Source organism: Acinonyx jubatus, chromosome F2 (genome assembly GCF_027475565.1).
Source record: "Acinonyx jubatus isolate Ajub_Pintada_27869175 chromosome F2, VMU_Ajub_asm_v1.0, whole genome shotgun sequence".
In the NCBI taxonomy this organism is placed as follows: Eukaryota; Metazoa; Chordata; class Mammalia; order Carnivora; family Felidae; genus Acinonyx; species Acinonyx jubatus.
Window position 1 is genome coordinate 37,868,671 of NC_069394.1, and position 17,766 is coordinate 37,886,436.

Below are 17,766 nucleotides of genomic sequence, written 5' to 3' on the forward strand. Positions count from 1 at the left end.
TGAGACAAGGTACCAGAGACATCACTACAAGCATGAAACCTACAGACATCACAATGACTCTAAACCCATATCTTTCTATAATAACACTGAACATCAATGGACTAAATGCTCCAACCAAAAGACACAGGGTATCAGAATGGATAAAAAAACAAGACCCATCTATTTGCTGTCTAAAAGAGACTCATTTTAGACCTGAGGACACCTTCAGATTGAAAGTGAGGGGACGGAGATCTATCATGCCACTGGAAGTCAAAAGAAAGCTGGAGTAGCCATATTTATATCAGACTAACTAGACTTTAAATTAAAGGCTGTAACAAGAGATGAAGAAGGGCATTATATAATAATTACAGGGTCTATCCATCAGGAAGAGCTAGCAATTATAAATGTCTATGTGCCGAATACGGGAGCCCCCAAATATATAAAACAATTAATCACAAACATAACCAACCTTATTGATAAGAATGTGGTAATTGCAGGGGACTTTAATACCCCACTTATGGCAATGGATAGATCATCTAGACACAGGATCAATAAAGAAACAAGGGCCCTGAATGATACATTGGATCAGATGGACTTGACAGATATATTTAGAACTCTGCATCCCAAAGCAACAGAATATACTTTCTTCTCGAGTGCACATGGAACATTCTCCAAGATAGATCACATACTGGGTCACAAAACAGCCCTTCATAACTATACAAGAATTGAGATCATACCATGCACACTTTCAGACCAAAATGCTATGGAAGCTTGAAATCAACCACAGGAAAAACTCTGGAAAACGTCCAAAAGCATGGAGGTTAAAGAACACCCTACTAAAGAACGAATGGGTCAACCACGCAATTAGAGAAGAAATTAAGAAATATATGGAAACAAACGAAAATGAAAATACAATCCAAACACTTTGGGATGCAGCAAGGCAGTCCCGAGAGGAACATACATTACAATCCAGGCCTATCTCAAGAAACAAGAAAACTCTCAAATACAAAATCTAACAGCACACCTAAAGGAAACAGAAGCAGAATAGCAAAGACACCCCAAACCCAGCAGAGAAAGAGAAATAATAAAGATCGGAGCAGAAATAAACAATATAGAATCTAAAAAAAACTATAGAGCAGATCAATGAAACCAAGAGTGGTTTTTGAAAAAATAAACAAAATTGATAAACCTCTAGCCAGGCTTCTCAAGAAGGGAGAAGACCCAAATAGATAAAATCATGAATGAAAATGGAATTATTACAACCAATCCCTCAGAAATACAAGAACTTATCAGGGAATACTATGAAAAATTATATGCCAACAAACTGGACAACCTGGAAGAAATGGACAAATTCCTAAACACCCACACACTCCCAAAACTCAACCAAGAAGAAATAGAAAGCTTGAACAGACCCATAACCAGCGAAGAAATTGAATCAGTTATCAACAGTCTCCCAACAAATAAGAGTCCAGGACTGGATGGCTTCCCTGGGGAATTCTACCACACATTTAAATAATACCTATCCTTCTCAAGCTGTTCCAAAAAACAGAAAGGGAAGGAAACCTTCCAGACTCATTCTATGAAGCCAGCATTACTTTCATTCCTAAACCAGACAGAGACCCAGTAAAAAAAGAGAACTACAGGCCAATATCCCTGATGAATATGGATGCAAAAATTCTCAATAAGATACTAGCAAATCGAATTCAACAGCATATAAAAAGAATTATTCACCATGATCAAGTGGGATTCATTCCTGGGCTGCAGGGCTGGTTCAACATTCACAAATCAATGTCATACATCACATTAATAAAAGAAAAGAACCATAGGATCCTGTCAATCGATGCAGAAAAAGCATTTGACAAAATTCAGCATCCTTTCTTAATAAAAACGCTCAACAAAGTCAGGATAGAAGGAACATACTTAAACATCATAAAAGCCATTTATGAAAAGCCCACAGCTAACATCATCCTCAATGGGGAAAAATGAGAGCTTTCCCCGAGATCAGGAACACGACAGGATGTCCACTCTCACCGCTGTTGTTTAACATAGTGTTGGAAGTGCTAGCATCAGCAATCGGACAACAGAAGGAAATCAAAGGCATCAAAATTGGCAAAATGAAGTCAAGCTTTCACTTTTTGCAGATGACATGATATTATACATGGAAAATCCGATAGACTCCACCACAAGTCTGCTAGAACTCATACATGAATTCAGCAAAGTCGCAGGACAGAAAATCAATGTACAGAAATCAGTTGCGTTCTCATACACTAGTAATGAGGCAGCAGAAAGACAAAGAAACTGATCCCATTGACAACTGCACCAAGAAGCATAAAATACCTAGGAATAAACCTAACCAAAGATGTAAAAGATCTGTATGCTGAAAACTATAGAAAGCTTATGAAGGAAATTGAAGAAGATATAAAGAAACGGAAAAACATTCCATGCTCATGGATTAGAAGAATGAATTTTGTTAAAATGTCAATACTACCCAAAGCTATCTACACATTCAATGCAATCCCAATCAAAATTGCACCAGCATTCTTCTCAAAGCTAGAACAAGCAATCCTAAAATTTGTATGGAACCACAAAAGACAATGAATAGCAAAAGTAATTTTGAAAAAGACGACCAAAGCAGGAAGCATCACAATCCCAGACTTTAGCCTCTACTACAAAGCTGTAATCATCAAGACAGCATGGTATTGGCACAAAAACAGACACATAGACCAATGGAATAGAATAGAAACCCCAGAACTAGACTCACAAATTATGGCCAACTGATCTTTGACAAAGCAGGAAAGAATATCCAATGGAAAAAAGTCAGTCTCTTTAATAAATGGTGCTGGGAGAGCTGGACAGCAGCACGCAGAATGAAACTAGATCACTTTCTTACACCATTCACAAAACTAAACTCAAAATGGATAAAGGACCTGAATGTGAGACAGGAAACCATCAAAACCCTAGAGGAGAAAGCAGGAAAAGACCTCTCTGACCTCAGCCGCAGCAATTTCTTACTTGACACATCCCCAAAGGCAAGGGAATTAAAAGCAAAAATGAACTACTGGGACCTCATGAAGATAAAAAAACTTCTGCACTGCAAAGGAAACAATCAACAAAACTAAAAGACAACCAACGGAATGGGAAAAGATATTTGCAAATGACATATCAGACAAAGGGCTAGTATCCAAAATCTATAAAGAGCTCACCAAACTCCACACCCAAAAAATCAAATAATCCAGTGAAGAAATGGGCAGAAGACATGAATAGACACTTCTCTAAAGAAGACATCCAGATGGCCAACAGGCACATGAAAAGATGCTCTACGTTGCTCCTCATCAGGGAAATACAAATCAAAACCACACTCAGCTATCACCTCACGCCAGTCACAGTGGCTAAAATGAACAAATCAGGAGACTATAGATGCTGGAGAGTATGTGGAGACACGGGAACCCTCTTGCACTGTTGGTGGGAATGCAAACTGGTGCAGCTGCTCTGGAAAACAGTGTGGAGTTGCCTCAAAAAATTAAAAATAGACCTACCTTATGACCCAGCAGTAGCACTGCTAGGAATTTACCCAAGGGATACAGGAGTGCTGATGCATAGGAGCACTTGTACCCCAATGTTTATACCACCACTTTCAACAATAGCCAAATTATGGAAAGAGCCTAAATGTCCATCAACTGACGAATGGGTAAAGAAATTATGGTTTATATACACAATGGAATACCACATGGCAATGAGAAAGAATGAAATACGGCCTTTTGTAGCAACGTGGATGGAACTGGCTAGTGTTAAGTGAAATAAGTCATACAGAGAAAGACAGATACCTTACGTTTTCACTCTTAGGTGGATCGTGAGAAACTTAACAGAAGTCTATGGGGGAGGGGAAGAAAAAACAAAAGAGGTTAGAGAGGGAATGAGCGGAAGCACAGAGACTCTTAAAAACTGAGAACTGAGGGTTGGTGGGGGGTGGGACGGATAGGAGGGTGGGTGATGGGTATTGAGGAGGGTACCTTTTGGGATGAGCACTGGGTGTTGTATGGAAACCAATTTGACAATAAATTTCATGTTAAAAAAAATAAAATAAACATTAAAAAATAAACAAAAACTAAACAGAATTTAGCAAATCAATGCCAACCACATATAAAAAGGTTAATATATAGTAAGTACGGGTTTTATACAAGGAATGCAAACTCCATATAAAAATTCAATGTGGGGCGCCTAGGTGCCCTACTCGGTTAAGTGTCTGACTTTAGCTCAGGTCATGATCTCACAGTTCATGGGTTTGAGCACTGCATCGGGCTCTGTGCTGACAGCTAAGAGCCTGGAGCCTGCTTCCAATTCTGCATCTCCCTCTCTCTCTCTGCCCCTCCCCCACTAGTGCTTGCACTCTCTTTAAAAAAAAAAACACTAAAAAAAATAAAAATTAAAAAATTAAAACTCAATGTAATTCACCACATTAACAGAATAAAAGAAAATGTACTAAAATGTAATCTCAATTACACTAAATGTACTATTAGATAAAATTCAAATCCATTCATGATTTTAAAAAACTTGTAAAAAGGAAGAACAAAAAAGTATTTACGTTTAAGAGTATTTATAGCTAGTAACATGCTCAACAGTAAAATACTGAGCACTTTCCTGCTGAAGTTGGGAACAAAGAAGAATGTTAATTTTCTACCCCACAGTGCAATAAAGAAATAAAAGGTACAAGCACTGGAAAGAAAGATGTAAAACTGTCACTATTTGCAAATGGCATGACTGTGTACATAGGCAATCCAAAAGAAAAGACCAAAAACTGTTAGACAAGTCAGAAAAGCCAATGGATGGAAGGTGAATATACTAAAACAACTGTATTTCTGAGTACTGATAACATACTTAGAAAATAATTTTTTAATTTTTATTTAAATCTAAGTTAACATACAGTGTAATAATGATTTCAGCAGAAGTTAATGATTCATCACTTACATATAACACCCAGTGGTCATCCCAACATGCCCTCCTTAATGCCAATCACCCATTTAGCCCATTCCCCCAACCCACATCCCTCAAGCAAGCCTCAGTTTGTGTTCTGTTTTTAAGTCTCTTATGGTTTGCCTCCCTCGCTGTTTATCTTATTTTTCCTTCCTTTCCCCTATGTTCATCTGTTTCTTGAATTCCACATATGTATGAAATCATATGCTATTTATCTTTCTCTGACTGACTTGTTTCACTTAGCATAATACACTCTACTTCCATCCATGTTCTTGCAAATGGTAAGATTTCATTATTTTCGATCACTGAGTAACATTCCATTATATGTATGTGTGTGTGTGTGTGTGTGTGTGTGTGTGTGTGTGTATAACACATCTCCTTTATCCATTCAGTCAATGGACATTTGGACTCTTTCTGTAATTTGCCTATTGCTGATAGTGCTTCTATAAACATTGGGGTGCATGTGCCCCTTCAAATCAGTATTTTTGTATCCTTTGGAATAAATACCTAGTTTTTATTGCTGGGTCATAAGATAGTTCTATTTTTAATTTTTTGAGAAACCTCCATACTGTTTTCCAGAGTGACTGCACCAGTTTGCATTCCCACCAACAGCACAAAAGTGTTCCCCTAGCTCTACATCCTTGCCAACATCCGTTGCTTCCTGAGTTATCAATTTTAGCCATTCTGACAGGTAGAAGGTGGTACTTCGTTGTGGTTTTGACTTGTATTTTAGAAAACGAAAAATTTTTTAAATGCTGCTTATAACAAAAGATCATGTTTAATGATATATGTGCAATGCTTCTCAGAAAACTTCAAATCATTGCTGAGAAAAATTGAGGACCTAAAAATACACAAAGTAATGTTCTGTACATGGATTTAAAAACTCACTATGTCAACAAAATATGTGTTAAGGTTAATTCCTCCCAGAGTAATCTGATTTGATGTAATCCCAACAAAAATGTCAGTGGGTTTCTCCTTTGGAGGAAAATTAATTCTAAAATTTACAATTTGAAATTAAAACGTATATGGAAATGCAAAGGACTTACAACAGTTATGACAAGGAAAAAAGAACAGTTACACAAAATACACTATGAGATACCAAAATGTACTGTAAAAGTCAGTATGGTAGTGACACAAGAATAGACTATTGGGCTACAGAGCAGATACAGAGTTCAGAAATAAATCCACATACATTTGACAACCTGATTTGCAACTAAGACTTCAATTCAATAGAAAAACAATGGTTCAACAAGTGGTGTGAATCAACTGATTATCAAAGAAAAAAAGGTACATCTTAACCTCTACTTCACACTTATAGAAAAATTAATTTGGATAAATCAAAGAAAATAAAGCTTCTAAAAGAAAACAAAAAGCAATATGCAAAAACAATGAAACTGGACCACTTACTTATACCATACACAAAAATAAATTCGAAATGGATTAAAGACCTAAATGTGAGACTTGAAAACATAAAAATCCTGGAAGAGAATGCAACAGTAACTTCTTTGACTTAGCCATAGCAATTTCTTTCTAGATAAGTCTCCGGAAGCAAGGGAACTAAAGTACAAATCAACTATTGGAACTTCATCAAAATAAAAAGTTTCTGCACAGTGAAGGAAACAATCAACAAAACTAAAAGGCAACCTACAGAAGGGGAGAAGATTGCAAATGACATCCAATAAAAGGTTAGCATCCGAAATTTATAAAGAACTTATCAAACTCAACACCCAAAACATAAATAATCCAATTAAATAATGGGCAGAACACATGAATAGACATTTCTCCAAAGAATACATACAGATGGACAACAGGCACATGAAAAGATGCTCAGCATCACTCATCATCAGGGAAAGGGATACAGGCATCCTGATAGGTATAGCAGCATTATCAACAATAACCAAATTATGGAAAGAGACCAAATGTCTGTAAATAGATGAATGAATAAAGAAGCGATGTGTGTGTGTATATACACACAATGGAATATTACTCAGCCATCAAAAGAATGAAATCTTGCCATTTGCAATAACATGGATGAAGCTAGAGTATATCATGCTAATTAAAATAAGTCAGAGAAAGACAAATACTATATGATTTCACTGATATATGGAATTTAAGAAACAAAAAGGAGCACAGAAGGAAAAGAGAGGCAAACCAATTAACAGGCTCTTAACTATCGAGAATAAAGTAATTGTTACCAGAGGAGGGGGGAGGGGATGGGTGAAATAGGTGATGGGGATTAAGGACTGCACTCATCATGATGAGCACAGGGTGATTCAAATAAAAATACTCCCCCCCCCCACACACACACACAAAAGAAAAAACACAAAGAAAACAAGAGAATATCTTCATGTTCCTGGAATAAGCAAATATTTTTTTTTAATTTTTTTTTAACGTTTTATTTATTTTTGAGACAGGGAGAGACAGAGCATGAACAGGGGAAGGTCAGAGAGAGGGAGACACAGAATCCGAAACAGGCTCCAGGCTCTGAGCAGTCAGCACAGAGCCCGACGTGGGGCTCGAACTCACGGACCGCGAGATCATGACCTGAGCCGAAGTCGGACGCTCAACCGACTGAGCCACCCAGGCGCCCCAGTAAATATTTCTTAAACACAAAAGAAAAGACTGAAAACTTAGACCTCAATTAAATTATGAACTTCTATTCACCCAAAGATAATTTTAAGAGACTAAAAAGACCAGCCACAGACTGGGAGAAGATACTGCAAAACATACTTGGCAAAGGACTCATTTCCAAAATATGTAGAGAACCACCACACGTCAATTAAAAAAAAAAAAATACCCAATTTTTTAAATTTTTTAATGTTTATTTATTTCTGAGACAGAGACAGAGCATGAACAGGGGAGGGGCAGAGAGAGAGGGAGACACAGAATCCGAAACAGGCTCCAGGCTCCAAGCTGCCAGCACAGAGCCCGACGCGGGGCTTGAACTCACAGACCGTGAGATCATGACCTGAGCCGAAGTTGGACGCTTAACCGACCAAGCCACCCAGGCGCCCCCCCAATTTTTTAAAAAGGCAAAAGAATAAAGGGTTTACAAAGAAGTATATCCAAATAGCCATAAGCAGCATATGAAAATGTGCTCAACATCATTAGTCATTAGGGAAATGCAATTTTCTTTTTAATTTTTTTAATGTTGATTTATTTTTGAGAGAGAGAAGGAGAAAGCACGTGCAAGCAGGGGAGTGGTGGAGAGAGAGGGAGACACAGAATCTAAAGCAGGCTCCAGGCTCTGAGCTATTAGCACAGAGCCTGATGTGGGGCTCGAACGCACTAACAGTGAGATCATAACCTGAGCCCAAGTCAGATGCTTAACCAACAGGGCCACCCAGGTGTCCCAGGACATGCAAATTTAAACTGATATACCACTACACACCCACCAGAAAGGCTAAAATTAAAATAACAAACATACGAAGTAATAGCAAACATTCAAAGTAACTGGACCTCTCAAACACTGTTGGTGAGAATGTAAATTAATAAAACCACTTTGGAAAACTATTTGGCAGTATCTGTCAAAGTTCAATATATACACACACACACACACCCCCTAAGTATACACCTAAGGGATATTGTCCACCAAAACACGTGTACAAGAATGTTCACAAGAGCTTTCTTCATAATAGCCAAAAGTAGAAAGCATCCCAATGTACATCAATGCAAAAATAAATTGTGAATCGTTAGCCAATGGAATACTACAAAGCAATACAAAGAACTACAGCTCCTGCAACAGCATGGGTTGACCTTAACCATAAGGCCAAACAAAAACAGCCACACACATGTGATTCCAATTCATTAAGGTTCAAGAACAGGTAAATTTCTCTGTGTATATATAAGTCAGAATAATAGTCACCTGTTTTAGGGATAGGGCTACTGATTTGCAAAGGGGAGCCATGCAGTGTGCAGGAAATATTCTGTATCTTTTTTTTTAATGTTTATTTCTTTATTTTGAGGAAAAGGGAGCCCACACGAGCAGGGAAAGAGCAGAGAAAGAATCGCAAGCAGGCTCAGTGCTCCAGCCAGATGGTAGGGGAGGCTCGATCCTACAAGGAGACCACGCGAGCCGAAATCAAGAGTCCCACGCTCAACTGACTGAGCTACCCAGGTGCCCAGGGAATATTCTATTTCTTGATTGAGATAGCAGTTACACAGGTGTATACATACATAAAAACTGAGCTATATACTTAGGACTTGTGCTTTTAAAAAATGAAGATATTAAGATAAACTTGGAGAGAAAGGGAAGGAACCAAGAGTATTATTTCTTAGTGATAACTCTAGATTACTCAATAATACAGGAAGAGTGGAATATAAAAATTATTAACTTTCACCATCAGATTAAGACTTCCCTTATCTCCTATGCATGATGATACCTGCATTGATACGTGCATAGGAAAATGTCTGGAAACACCCAAATAAAAATATTAATAGTGGACAGCCCTAGATAGTGGGAGTAGACTTTCATTTTTTTTTACTTAATAGCTTTTGCATATGATTTGAATTTCTAATATTTATTGATATTTTTACTTTTTAATTTAAAAAATAAAATAAAATCCCTTACTAACGCTTTAAAAAAAAAAAAAAAAGACTTCCCTAATCTCCTACAAAGCAGTTGGTCTGGCTCTTCTGAGTTTCCACAGATAATTTTTGTATCTCCGGGCCTAAGAGAGTTGCCTGGCATGTTAGTAATAAATGAACTCAATGAATTAATATATGAAATTTTAAATTACAGTTCATTTACATCAGACCAACCTCAAGCTAACAGAAAAAAAGCCTAAAAAGTGAGTAAGAAAGTTTTAAATTTTGCTGGCATTCTCAATTTGGGTTTACTCAATTCTCTGAAGATGCCACAGATAATGTCATTTTTCCTACTTAAGAAGCAGCACTTTCTTGCTATCTTTCAGACCCTTCCATTCCCCAAAAGAGAATGGCAATGTAATATTTTCCAGCTTCATTCACAATCTTAGCAATGTATATTAGCCTGTCCGGTAATGCTTGAGAACTAAGTAAGCAGACTGAACAATTCCGACATGCACAATGAAACTGTTTTCCTATTTGTTGAGGCACCTTTTGGGAACCCAATTCTAACAAACCATCACTAGTAACAAACCATGAAAAAAAAAAAAAACTTCCGTAAAAGAAGGTCTGTAGTTTCAGGGTAACCCAGAATACTTTAACAGAAAATTTAAGCTTTTAAAGCATAAAGCCGAAGTGCAGGAGAATTCCTAAACAAGCTGTAAATGTTTCCAGGTAATGACAGCTACACAGCTTACCTGTTCCAGCACATCCAACTTTAACTCGAGCTTGCTGAGAACCACGTCTCCACCCCATAGTGAAAGCTGTAGATCTGACGGCTTTAAATTCTTGATGTAGCGATTCACATAGCTCATTAAAATTGGAGTCACATAGGACTCCAGCATCTTTTAAGGTGCAGAGGAGTCAAAGTCAGAAGCTGAAGGGGGTAAAGGTAAACATGAAAAGTTACTGAGTCGGTGGTGCAGCCAAAGAAAAAGCATTTCTCAGGAGGGGTTGAAAAGGCCGAAAAGCAACAGTCCCCACCAAAGCAGCCGCTCGCCTCCTCCCAGAAGCTGAAAAAAACGAGTGGACTCTCTCCTCCAACTGCGACTTCCTCGCTAGTACAACTCCCCTCAACTCGCCTGGCGAAGGGTGGGAGGAATAGGGTTGAACTGAAGACAGAGAATCCCCTGGAGTGGGAGAATGAAGCGAGCGGGATCCCCTTTGGCCGCCACAAACCCTCACCAGCACAGCCGTCCCACGAGGCCCTCGCCTCCAGGAACCCAGCCGGATCTACCACCGTAGAACTCGGACGGGAACCAGGCCGGCTCCCGCCCCGGGGCCGTACCGCACCCTCCGCTGACACTTAGGCCAAAAAGTACTGTGGCGTCCCCTCCACCTCCCGGTACCCGGCACCCGCCCCCGGCGGCGGCGCAGCTCCGGTACGGAGCCACTTCCGGGTGTTGCCCCTTCGGTGCTCAAAACAAACTGTCCCGCCACCGCCACCACTTGACTCCGCAGCGGGGCCGGAGCTCCCAGGCTGTAGCAGCCACTCGGCGCGTCTTCTTGGAGACCTCTCGTGTTGGACTAGCCTGGTCCCCGCTCAGACCCCGCCAGCGTTTCAAGACAAAGCTCTAGGAAATGCGCGTGGGAGGTGGGCGGACCGGTAAAGAGGAGACACCGGCTATCCGGAAGTGGCGCTCCGAGGCAAAGCGGCTGCGGGAGGTTGAGGTCGCGTATGGGTGGGGAAGTACGGAGGGCCTCTGGTCGGATGAGTAGGAAGAAAGCGGGTACCAAAGCCCCGAAAACACAAGTGACTTTTGTTTTTCTTGGGAAACGGATCGCCTGGGGAGAGGAACTTGGGTTCAGTAGGCAGGGCAATAGCGAGAAGGCCGCAGGTAGGAGCAGCGAGGTGTTGCAGGCGGGGGCAGATTTAAATTTCGATCCGAGGTTCACTTGCTGGAGGAAAAGTGGAAAGTTAAAGGAATTAGGATGTGTAATTTAGGGGAATGCATTTTGACCAAACGTGTGGACAAACCCTCGCGCTCTTTGGCAAAGCAGTGGTTGAGTATGCCTAACTTTGCTGATGCGGGCGGGAAAGGAATGGCTAAAAAGAAGATCGTGAAGAACTATTATTGGGTTGCAGTCTGATGTGGGACTTTCGAAAACTCGAGGGAATATCTGAAGGAAGGATATAAAACCCCCAGAGATAAAATGAAAAGAAATAGCTGATAAGAAATGAATTCAAGACTTTTAAGAGGCTATGTTGGTTTTGTTAGGACGAAATGAATGTATAAAATACTACCTCTCCTTCCAGTATTTTGCAAACTAACAAAACAAGAGAAACTCAAACACCTGACTCAGAAAAATATACGCTGGGTTTACACAGAACATGCTCCCTGATTTTTGGCCAGACTTACTCTAGGTAACCTCAAGAAAAAAATTACTGCATTTTGAAAATAGACTTGCGTTATAAAGTGATTAAAATACCCACGCATATTGCTGCATTTAACAAAATAGTTCATAGTATTTAAAAATTTTTAAAGCTCTTTACTGGAATGCAAGTTATGATTTCTTGAAACAGTGTTAGAAACGGCAATAGAAAAGAGACATAAGTGAAGATGCCAAGCTATTTAGATTTTTTATGTTTATGAAAGTTTCGGGGGGGGAGGGGGAAGTAGGTAATTGCTAATTCAGAGCAACTGTCCCCTCACAAAAAGCCTGATGAACAACCCATGTAATCTGGGTCTTATTAAACGCCACTGAATTAGCAAAGTAAATTAAGTAATTTGTTAGTTATCTATTTCACCTGAAAAGCAAAGAGGCTGCCGTGTCTCAAAAATCTTAATATAGAAAAATAGCTCCACTAATTGTATGAAAGCCCTAGTGGTCTAGAATTGAATCTACAGGTCTTGTTCTAGAGAAAGAAAAAGGGCCTAGTCTTAACTTGTGTGGCAATTTAATATATAAGAACAGTGATTTAATATAAACTTAACTAGATTTTTTTACCATGCTGTATAAGCAAATAATGATGTACTAGACAATTTTTGTTCTAGGATGCCATTTCTCTCTTGGAGCCAACAAGTAATATTTGCCAGATTCCTGCCTTGAGAAAATTATTTGGTCATTGATTTTTTTGTTTGGTTTTAAGGAAAAGAAAAAAAGTATTGGTTTCCAACCTGTGTTCCATTGCACCCTGTTTTCTAACCAGTCAAAATAATTTTTTTCTTTCTCCAAATTTTTATTTAAATTCCAGTTAACATACAGTGTAATGTTAGTTTCAGGTGTAGAATTTAGTGATTCATCACTTCCATACAACACCCAGTGCTCATCACAGCAAATGCCCTCCTTAATACCCATCACCTATTTTACACATTCCCCTGCCCACCTCCTCTCCAGTAACTGTTTGTTCTATGTAGTTAAGAGTGTTAATTGCTTTGCCTCTCTTCCCCCACCCCAACTCATGTTCATTTGTTTATTAAATTCCACATGAGTGAAATAATATGGCATTTGTCTTTCTCTGGCTACCTTATTTTGCTTAGCATAATACTTTCTAACTCCACCTAAATCATTGCAAATGGCAAGATTTCATTCCTTTTTATGGCTGAATAATATTCCATTGTATATATATATATATACCACTTCTTTATCCATTCATCTATTGATGGGCATTTGGGCTCTTTCCACAATTTGGCTATTGTTGATAATCCAGCTATAAACATCAAGATGCACGTATCCCTTTGAATCACTATCTTTGTATCCTTTGGGTAAATACCCAGTAGTGCAATAGCTGGATCAGAGAGTAGTTCTATCTCTAATTTTTTGAGGAGCCTCCATACTGTTTTCCAGAGTGGCTGCACAAGTTTGCATTCCCACCAACAGTGCAAGAGGATTCCTTTTTCTCTACATCCTCACCAACACCTGTTGTTTCTTGTGCTGTTAATTTTAGCCATTCTGACAGATGAGGTAGTAGCCCATTATAGTTTTGATTTGCATTTCCCTAATGATGAATGATGCTGAGCATCTTTTTATGTGTCTGTTGGTCATCTGTATGTCTTCTTTGGAGAAATGTCTATTCATGTCTTCTGCCCATTATTTAATTGGTTATGAATAACCAACAACCAAAAGGATGTTGAGTTTGATAAGTTCTTTATATATTTTGGATACTAATCCTTTATCAGATATGCCATTTGCGAATATCTTCTTCCATTCCAAAGGTTCCCTTTTAGTTTTGTGATTGTTTTCTTCACTGTGCAGAAGCTTATTTTGATGAAGTCTCAATAGTTTATTTTTGCTTTTATTTCCCTTGCTCAGGAGATGTATCTAGTAAGAAGTTGCTACTGCCAATGTCAAAGAGGTTACTGCCTGTGTTCACTAGGATTTTGATTTTTTCCTGTCTTACATTTAGGTCTTTAATCCATTTTGAATTTATCTTTGTGTATGGTGTAAGAAAGTGGTCCAGTTTCATTCTTTTGCATGTTGCTGTCCAGTTTTCCCAACACCATTTGTTGAAAAGACTTTTTTCCATTGGCTATTCTTTCCTGCTTAGTTTAAGTATTAATTTAACATATAATTATGGGTTAATTTCTGGGTTTTCTCTTCTGTCCCCACTGATCTATGTGTCCATTTTTATGCCAATACCATACTGTCGTGATCACTACAGCTTGGTAATATAACTTGAAGTCAGGAATAGTGATGCCTTCAGCTTTGCTTTTCTTTTTCAAGATTGCTTTGGCTATTTGGGATCTTTTGTGTTACCTTACACATTTTAGGGTTGTTTGTTCAAGCTCTGTGAAAAATTCTGGTGGCATTTTCAAAGAGATTGTATTAAATGTGTAGATTACCTTGGGTGGCATAGACATTTTAACAATATTTGTTGTTCCAATCATGAGCATGGAATGTTTTTCCATTATGTCATCTTCAATTTCTTTCATCACTGTTTTATACTTTTCAGAGTACAGGTCTTTCACCTCTTTGGTTAGGTTTAGTCCTGGGTACCTATGGTTTTTGGTGTGATCATAAATGGGATTGATTCCTTGATTTCTCTTTCTGCTGCTTCAGTATTGGTGTATAGAAATGCAACATATTTCTGTACATTGATTTTGTATCCTGTGACTGAATACCTGTGTCTCAGTTCTAACAATTTTTTGGTGGAGTCTTTTGGGTTTTCCATATATAGTGTGTCTTCGGCAAATAGTGAAAGTTTCACTCTTCCTTGCCAATTGGGTGTCATTTCTTTCTGTTGTCTAGTTGCTGAGGCTAGGATATCCAATACTGTGTTAAATAACAGTGGTGAGAGTGGACATCCCTGTGTTGTTCCTGACTGTAAAGGAAAGGCTCTCACTTTTTCCCCAATAAAGTGAATTTTTCATATATGGCCTTCATTATGTTGAGGTATGTTTCCTCTGTCCTTACTTTGTTAAGGGTTTTTATCATGAAGGGATGTTGTACTTGTTAAATGATTTTTCTGTATCTATTGAGGGGATCATATGGTTCTTATCCTTTATCTTTATTAATGTGGTATATCACATTGATATGCAAATATTGAACCACAGTTGTAGCCCAGGATTAAATCCCACTTGACCATGGTGAATGATTCTTTTAATGTACTATTGGATTGAATTTGCTAGTATTTTGCTGAGATTTTTTGCATCCATGTTCATCAGCAATATTGGCCTGTAGTTGTCTTTTTAGTGGAGACTTTCTCGGTTTTGAGATCACAATAATGCTGGCCTCACTGAATGAATTTGGAAGTTTTCCTTCCATTTCTATTTTTTGGAAAAGTTTGAGAAGAAAAAACGTTTGGTAGAATTCTCCTGGGAAGCAATCTAGCCCTGGACTTCTGTTTGTTGGGGGATTTTTTCTTACTGATCCAATTTCTTTGCTGTTTATCAGTCTGTTCAACTTTTGTATTTCTTCCTGTTTCAGTTTTGGTAGTTTATATGTTTCTAAGAATTTATCCATTTCTTGCACGTTTTCCAGTTTATTGGCATATAATTTTTATAATATAATAATTGTTTGTATTTCTGTGGTTTTGGTTGTTCTTTCTCTTCTCTCATTTGTGATTTTATTCATTTAGGTCCTTTCTCTTTTTGATAAGTCTGGCTAGAGGTCTGTCAGTTTTGTTGTTGTTGTTGTTGTTGTTTTCCAAAGAACCAGCCCCTAATTTCATTGATTTGTTGTTGTTGTTGTTGTTTAGTTTATATATCATTTATTTCTGCTCTAATCTTTATTATTTCCCTTACTCTGCTGGCTTTAGGCTTTGTTTGATCTTTTTCTAGCTCCTTTAGGTATAAGGTTAGTTGTTTATTTGAGATTTTTCTTGATTCTTAAGGTAGAATTGTATTGGTATATACTTACCTCTTATGACTACTATTGCTGCATCCCAAAAGTTTTGGATCTCATTTGTTTCCATGTATTTTTTTTTTATTTCTTCTTTGATTTCCCATTTGACCCATTCATTGGTTAGTAGTATGTTGTTTAGCTTCCATGTATTTGTGGTCTTTCCAATCTTTTTCTTGTGGTTGACTTCAAGTTTCATAGCATTGTGGTCTGAAAATATGCATGGTATAGTCTTGATCTTTTTGTGCTTGTTGAGGCCTTATTTGTGACATAGTATGCAATCTGTTCTGGAGAATGTCCCATGTGCATTTGAAAAGAATGTATTTTCTGCTTCAGGATGAAATGTTCTGAATATATCTATTAAGTCCATTTGGCCCAGTGTGTCATTCAAATCCAGTTTCCTTGTTGATTTTCTGCTTCAGTTATCTATCCATTGTTATAAGTGGGGTGTTAAAGTCTCCTACTATTACTGTATTATTATCATTGAGTTCCTTTATGTTTGTTATTGTTTCATATATTTGGGTACTTTCATGTTGGGGGCATAAATATTTACAATTGTTAGATTGTTTTGTTGGATAGTCCTCTTTATTATGATAGAGTGCCCCTCTTAATCTCTTCTTAAAGTCTTTGGTTTAAAATCTAGTTTGTCCGGTGTGCCTGGGTGGCTCAGTCAGTTGAGTATCCAACTCTTGGTTTTGCACTGGCAGGAATGCAGGTTTGACCAAGGGCAGTCGTGCCTGAGTGCAGGGGTATGACCTCACACAGATGCACTCCAAAAAGAGTGAATAGTCTCCCTGTGCATCTTAGGAGTTCCTCAGATCACACAGTCTTCCCCAGGGTTGTTTGCCTGTCTCCTGTCCAGGAGCACTGCAGTGCCGTCAGGATTCTATCACAGCCAAACCCATTTAGACCTCTAAAACTCCAGTCTTTGAGCCCAACTGGTTGCAAAAATTCACAAAAATCAGCCCCTCTGTTTTCCCAGCCAATGGCTTTAGGGAAGTACTCTCCTTGTGTGTATCCCTGTGTGGTCCACTCTCTCGCCTTTCTCTACAACTAGGGCTCCCTCCCCTCTGCAGTACCTGCAGTCTGTTTCTTCCCCAAACGTTGTCTCCACACTTCCTACCTTCCTCAATGTGGCCTCTTCTCTCCCTCTAGTTGTGCAGTTTTTTCTGTCAGTCCTCAGGTCAATTTCTTGGGTATTCAGAATGACTTGACAGTTATCCAGTTGTGTTCGAGGGATGAGACAAGCCGAGGATCCTGCTACTGTGCCACCATCTTAGCTCCTCAAAATAAATTTAATTACTTTTTTTTTTTAATGTTTATTTATTTGAGAGAGAGTATGCGCATGAGCCAGGGAGGGCCAAAGAAAAATGGAGAGAGAGAATCCCAAGCAGGCTCCATGCTGTCAGCACAGAGCCCAAAGCAGGGCTTGATCTCATGAACTGTAAGATGATGACCTGAGCCCAAATCAAGAGTCAGATGCTTAACCAACTGAGCCACCCAGGCGTCCCAATTACTTTTTATTTGTATGTTTCATTCATTGTTCATGGTTTTCTTTTAATGTCAAAATGAACAGCCTTTCCCAAATATCCTATTATGTGTTTTTATTGTAATTTTTTTTTCCAAAAAAAAATAAGTTTTACATTTTCTCAAGAAACCTTTGAGGCAGGTTGGTTATATAGGCAATAGTTCTCCAGAGTCAGGTGAAGTTTTGCTTTTCTTTTTTTTTTTTTTTAATGTTTATGTATTTTGAGAGAGAGAGTGTGTGTGAGCAGAAGAGGAACAGAAAGAGACACAGAATCCAAAACAGGCTCCAGGCTCTGAATTGTCAGCACAGAGCCCAATGTGAGGCTCGAACCCACAAACTTTGAGATCATGACCTGAGCCAAAGTTCAACACTTAACTGACTGAATTATCCAGGAGCCCCAAGTTTTGCTTTTCTTAGTTAAT

The 17,766-nt window shown here is 38.5% G+C and overlaps 1 protein-coding gene across 12 annotated transcripts in view; it reads right to left on the minus strand.

Annotated features, from left to right (window-relative positions):
- VPS13B (vacuolar protein sorting 13 homolog B) overlaps positions 1-11,141 on the minus strand; it is a 794,855-nt gene extending 783,714 nt beyond the window's left edge. For 3 of the 12 annotated variants that reach the window (XM_053208413.1, XM_053208414.1, XM_053208416.1), the window contains exons 1-2: positions 10,854-11,141; positions 10,233-10,420 (exon numbers count right to left, since the gene is read on the minus strand). In XM_053208413.1, the coding sequence (XP_053064388.1) occupies positions 10,233-10,379 (147 nt within the window). In that variant the 5' untranslated portion in view covers positions 10,380-10,420; positions 10,854-11,141. The other 9 variants (XM_053208412.1, XM_053208415.1, XM_053208418.1 and 6 more) reach the window with 7 other exon arrangements.
- Between the last annotated feature and the right edge of the window lie 6,625 nt (positions 11,142-17,766).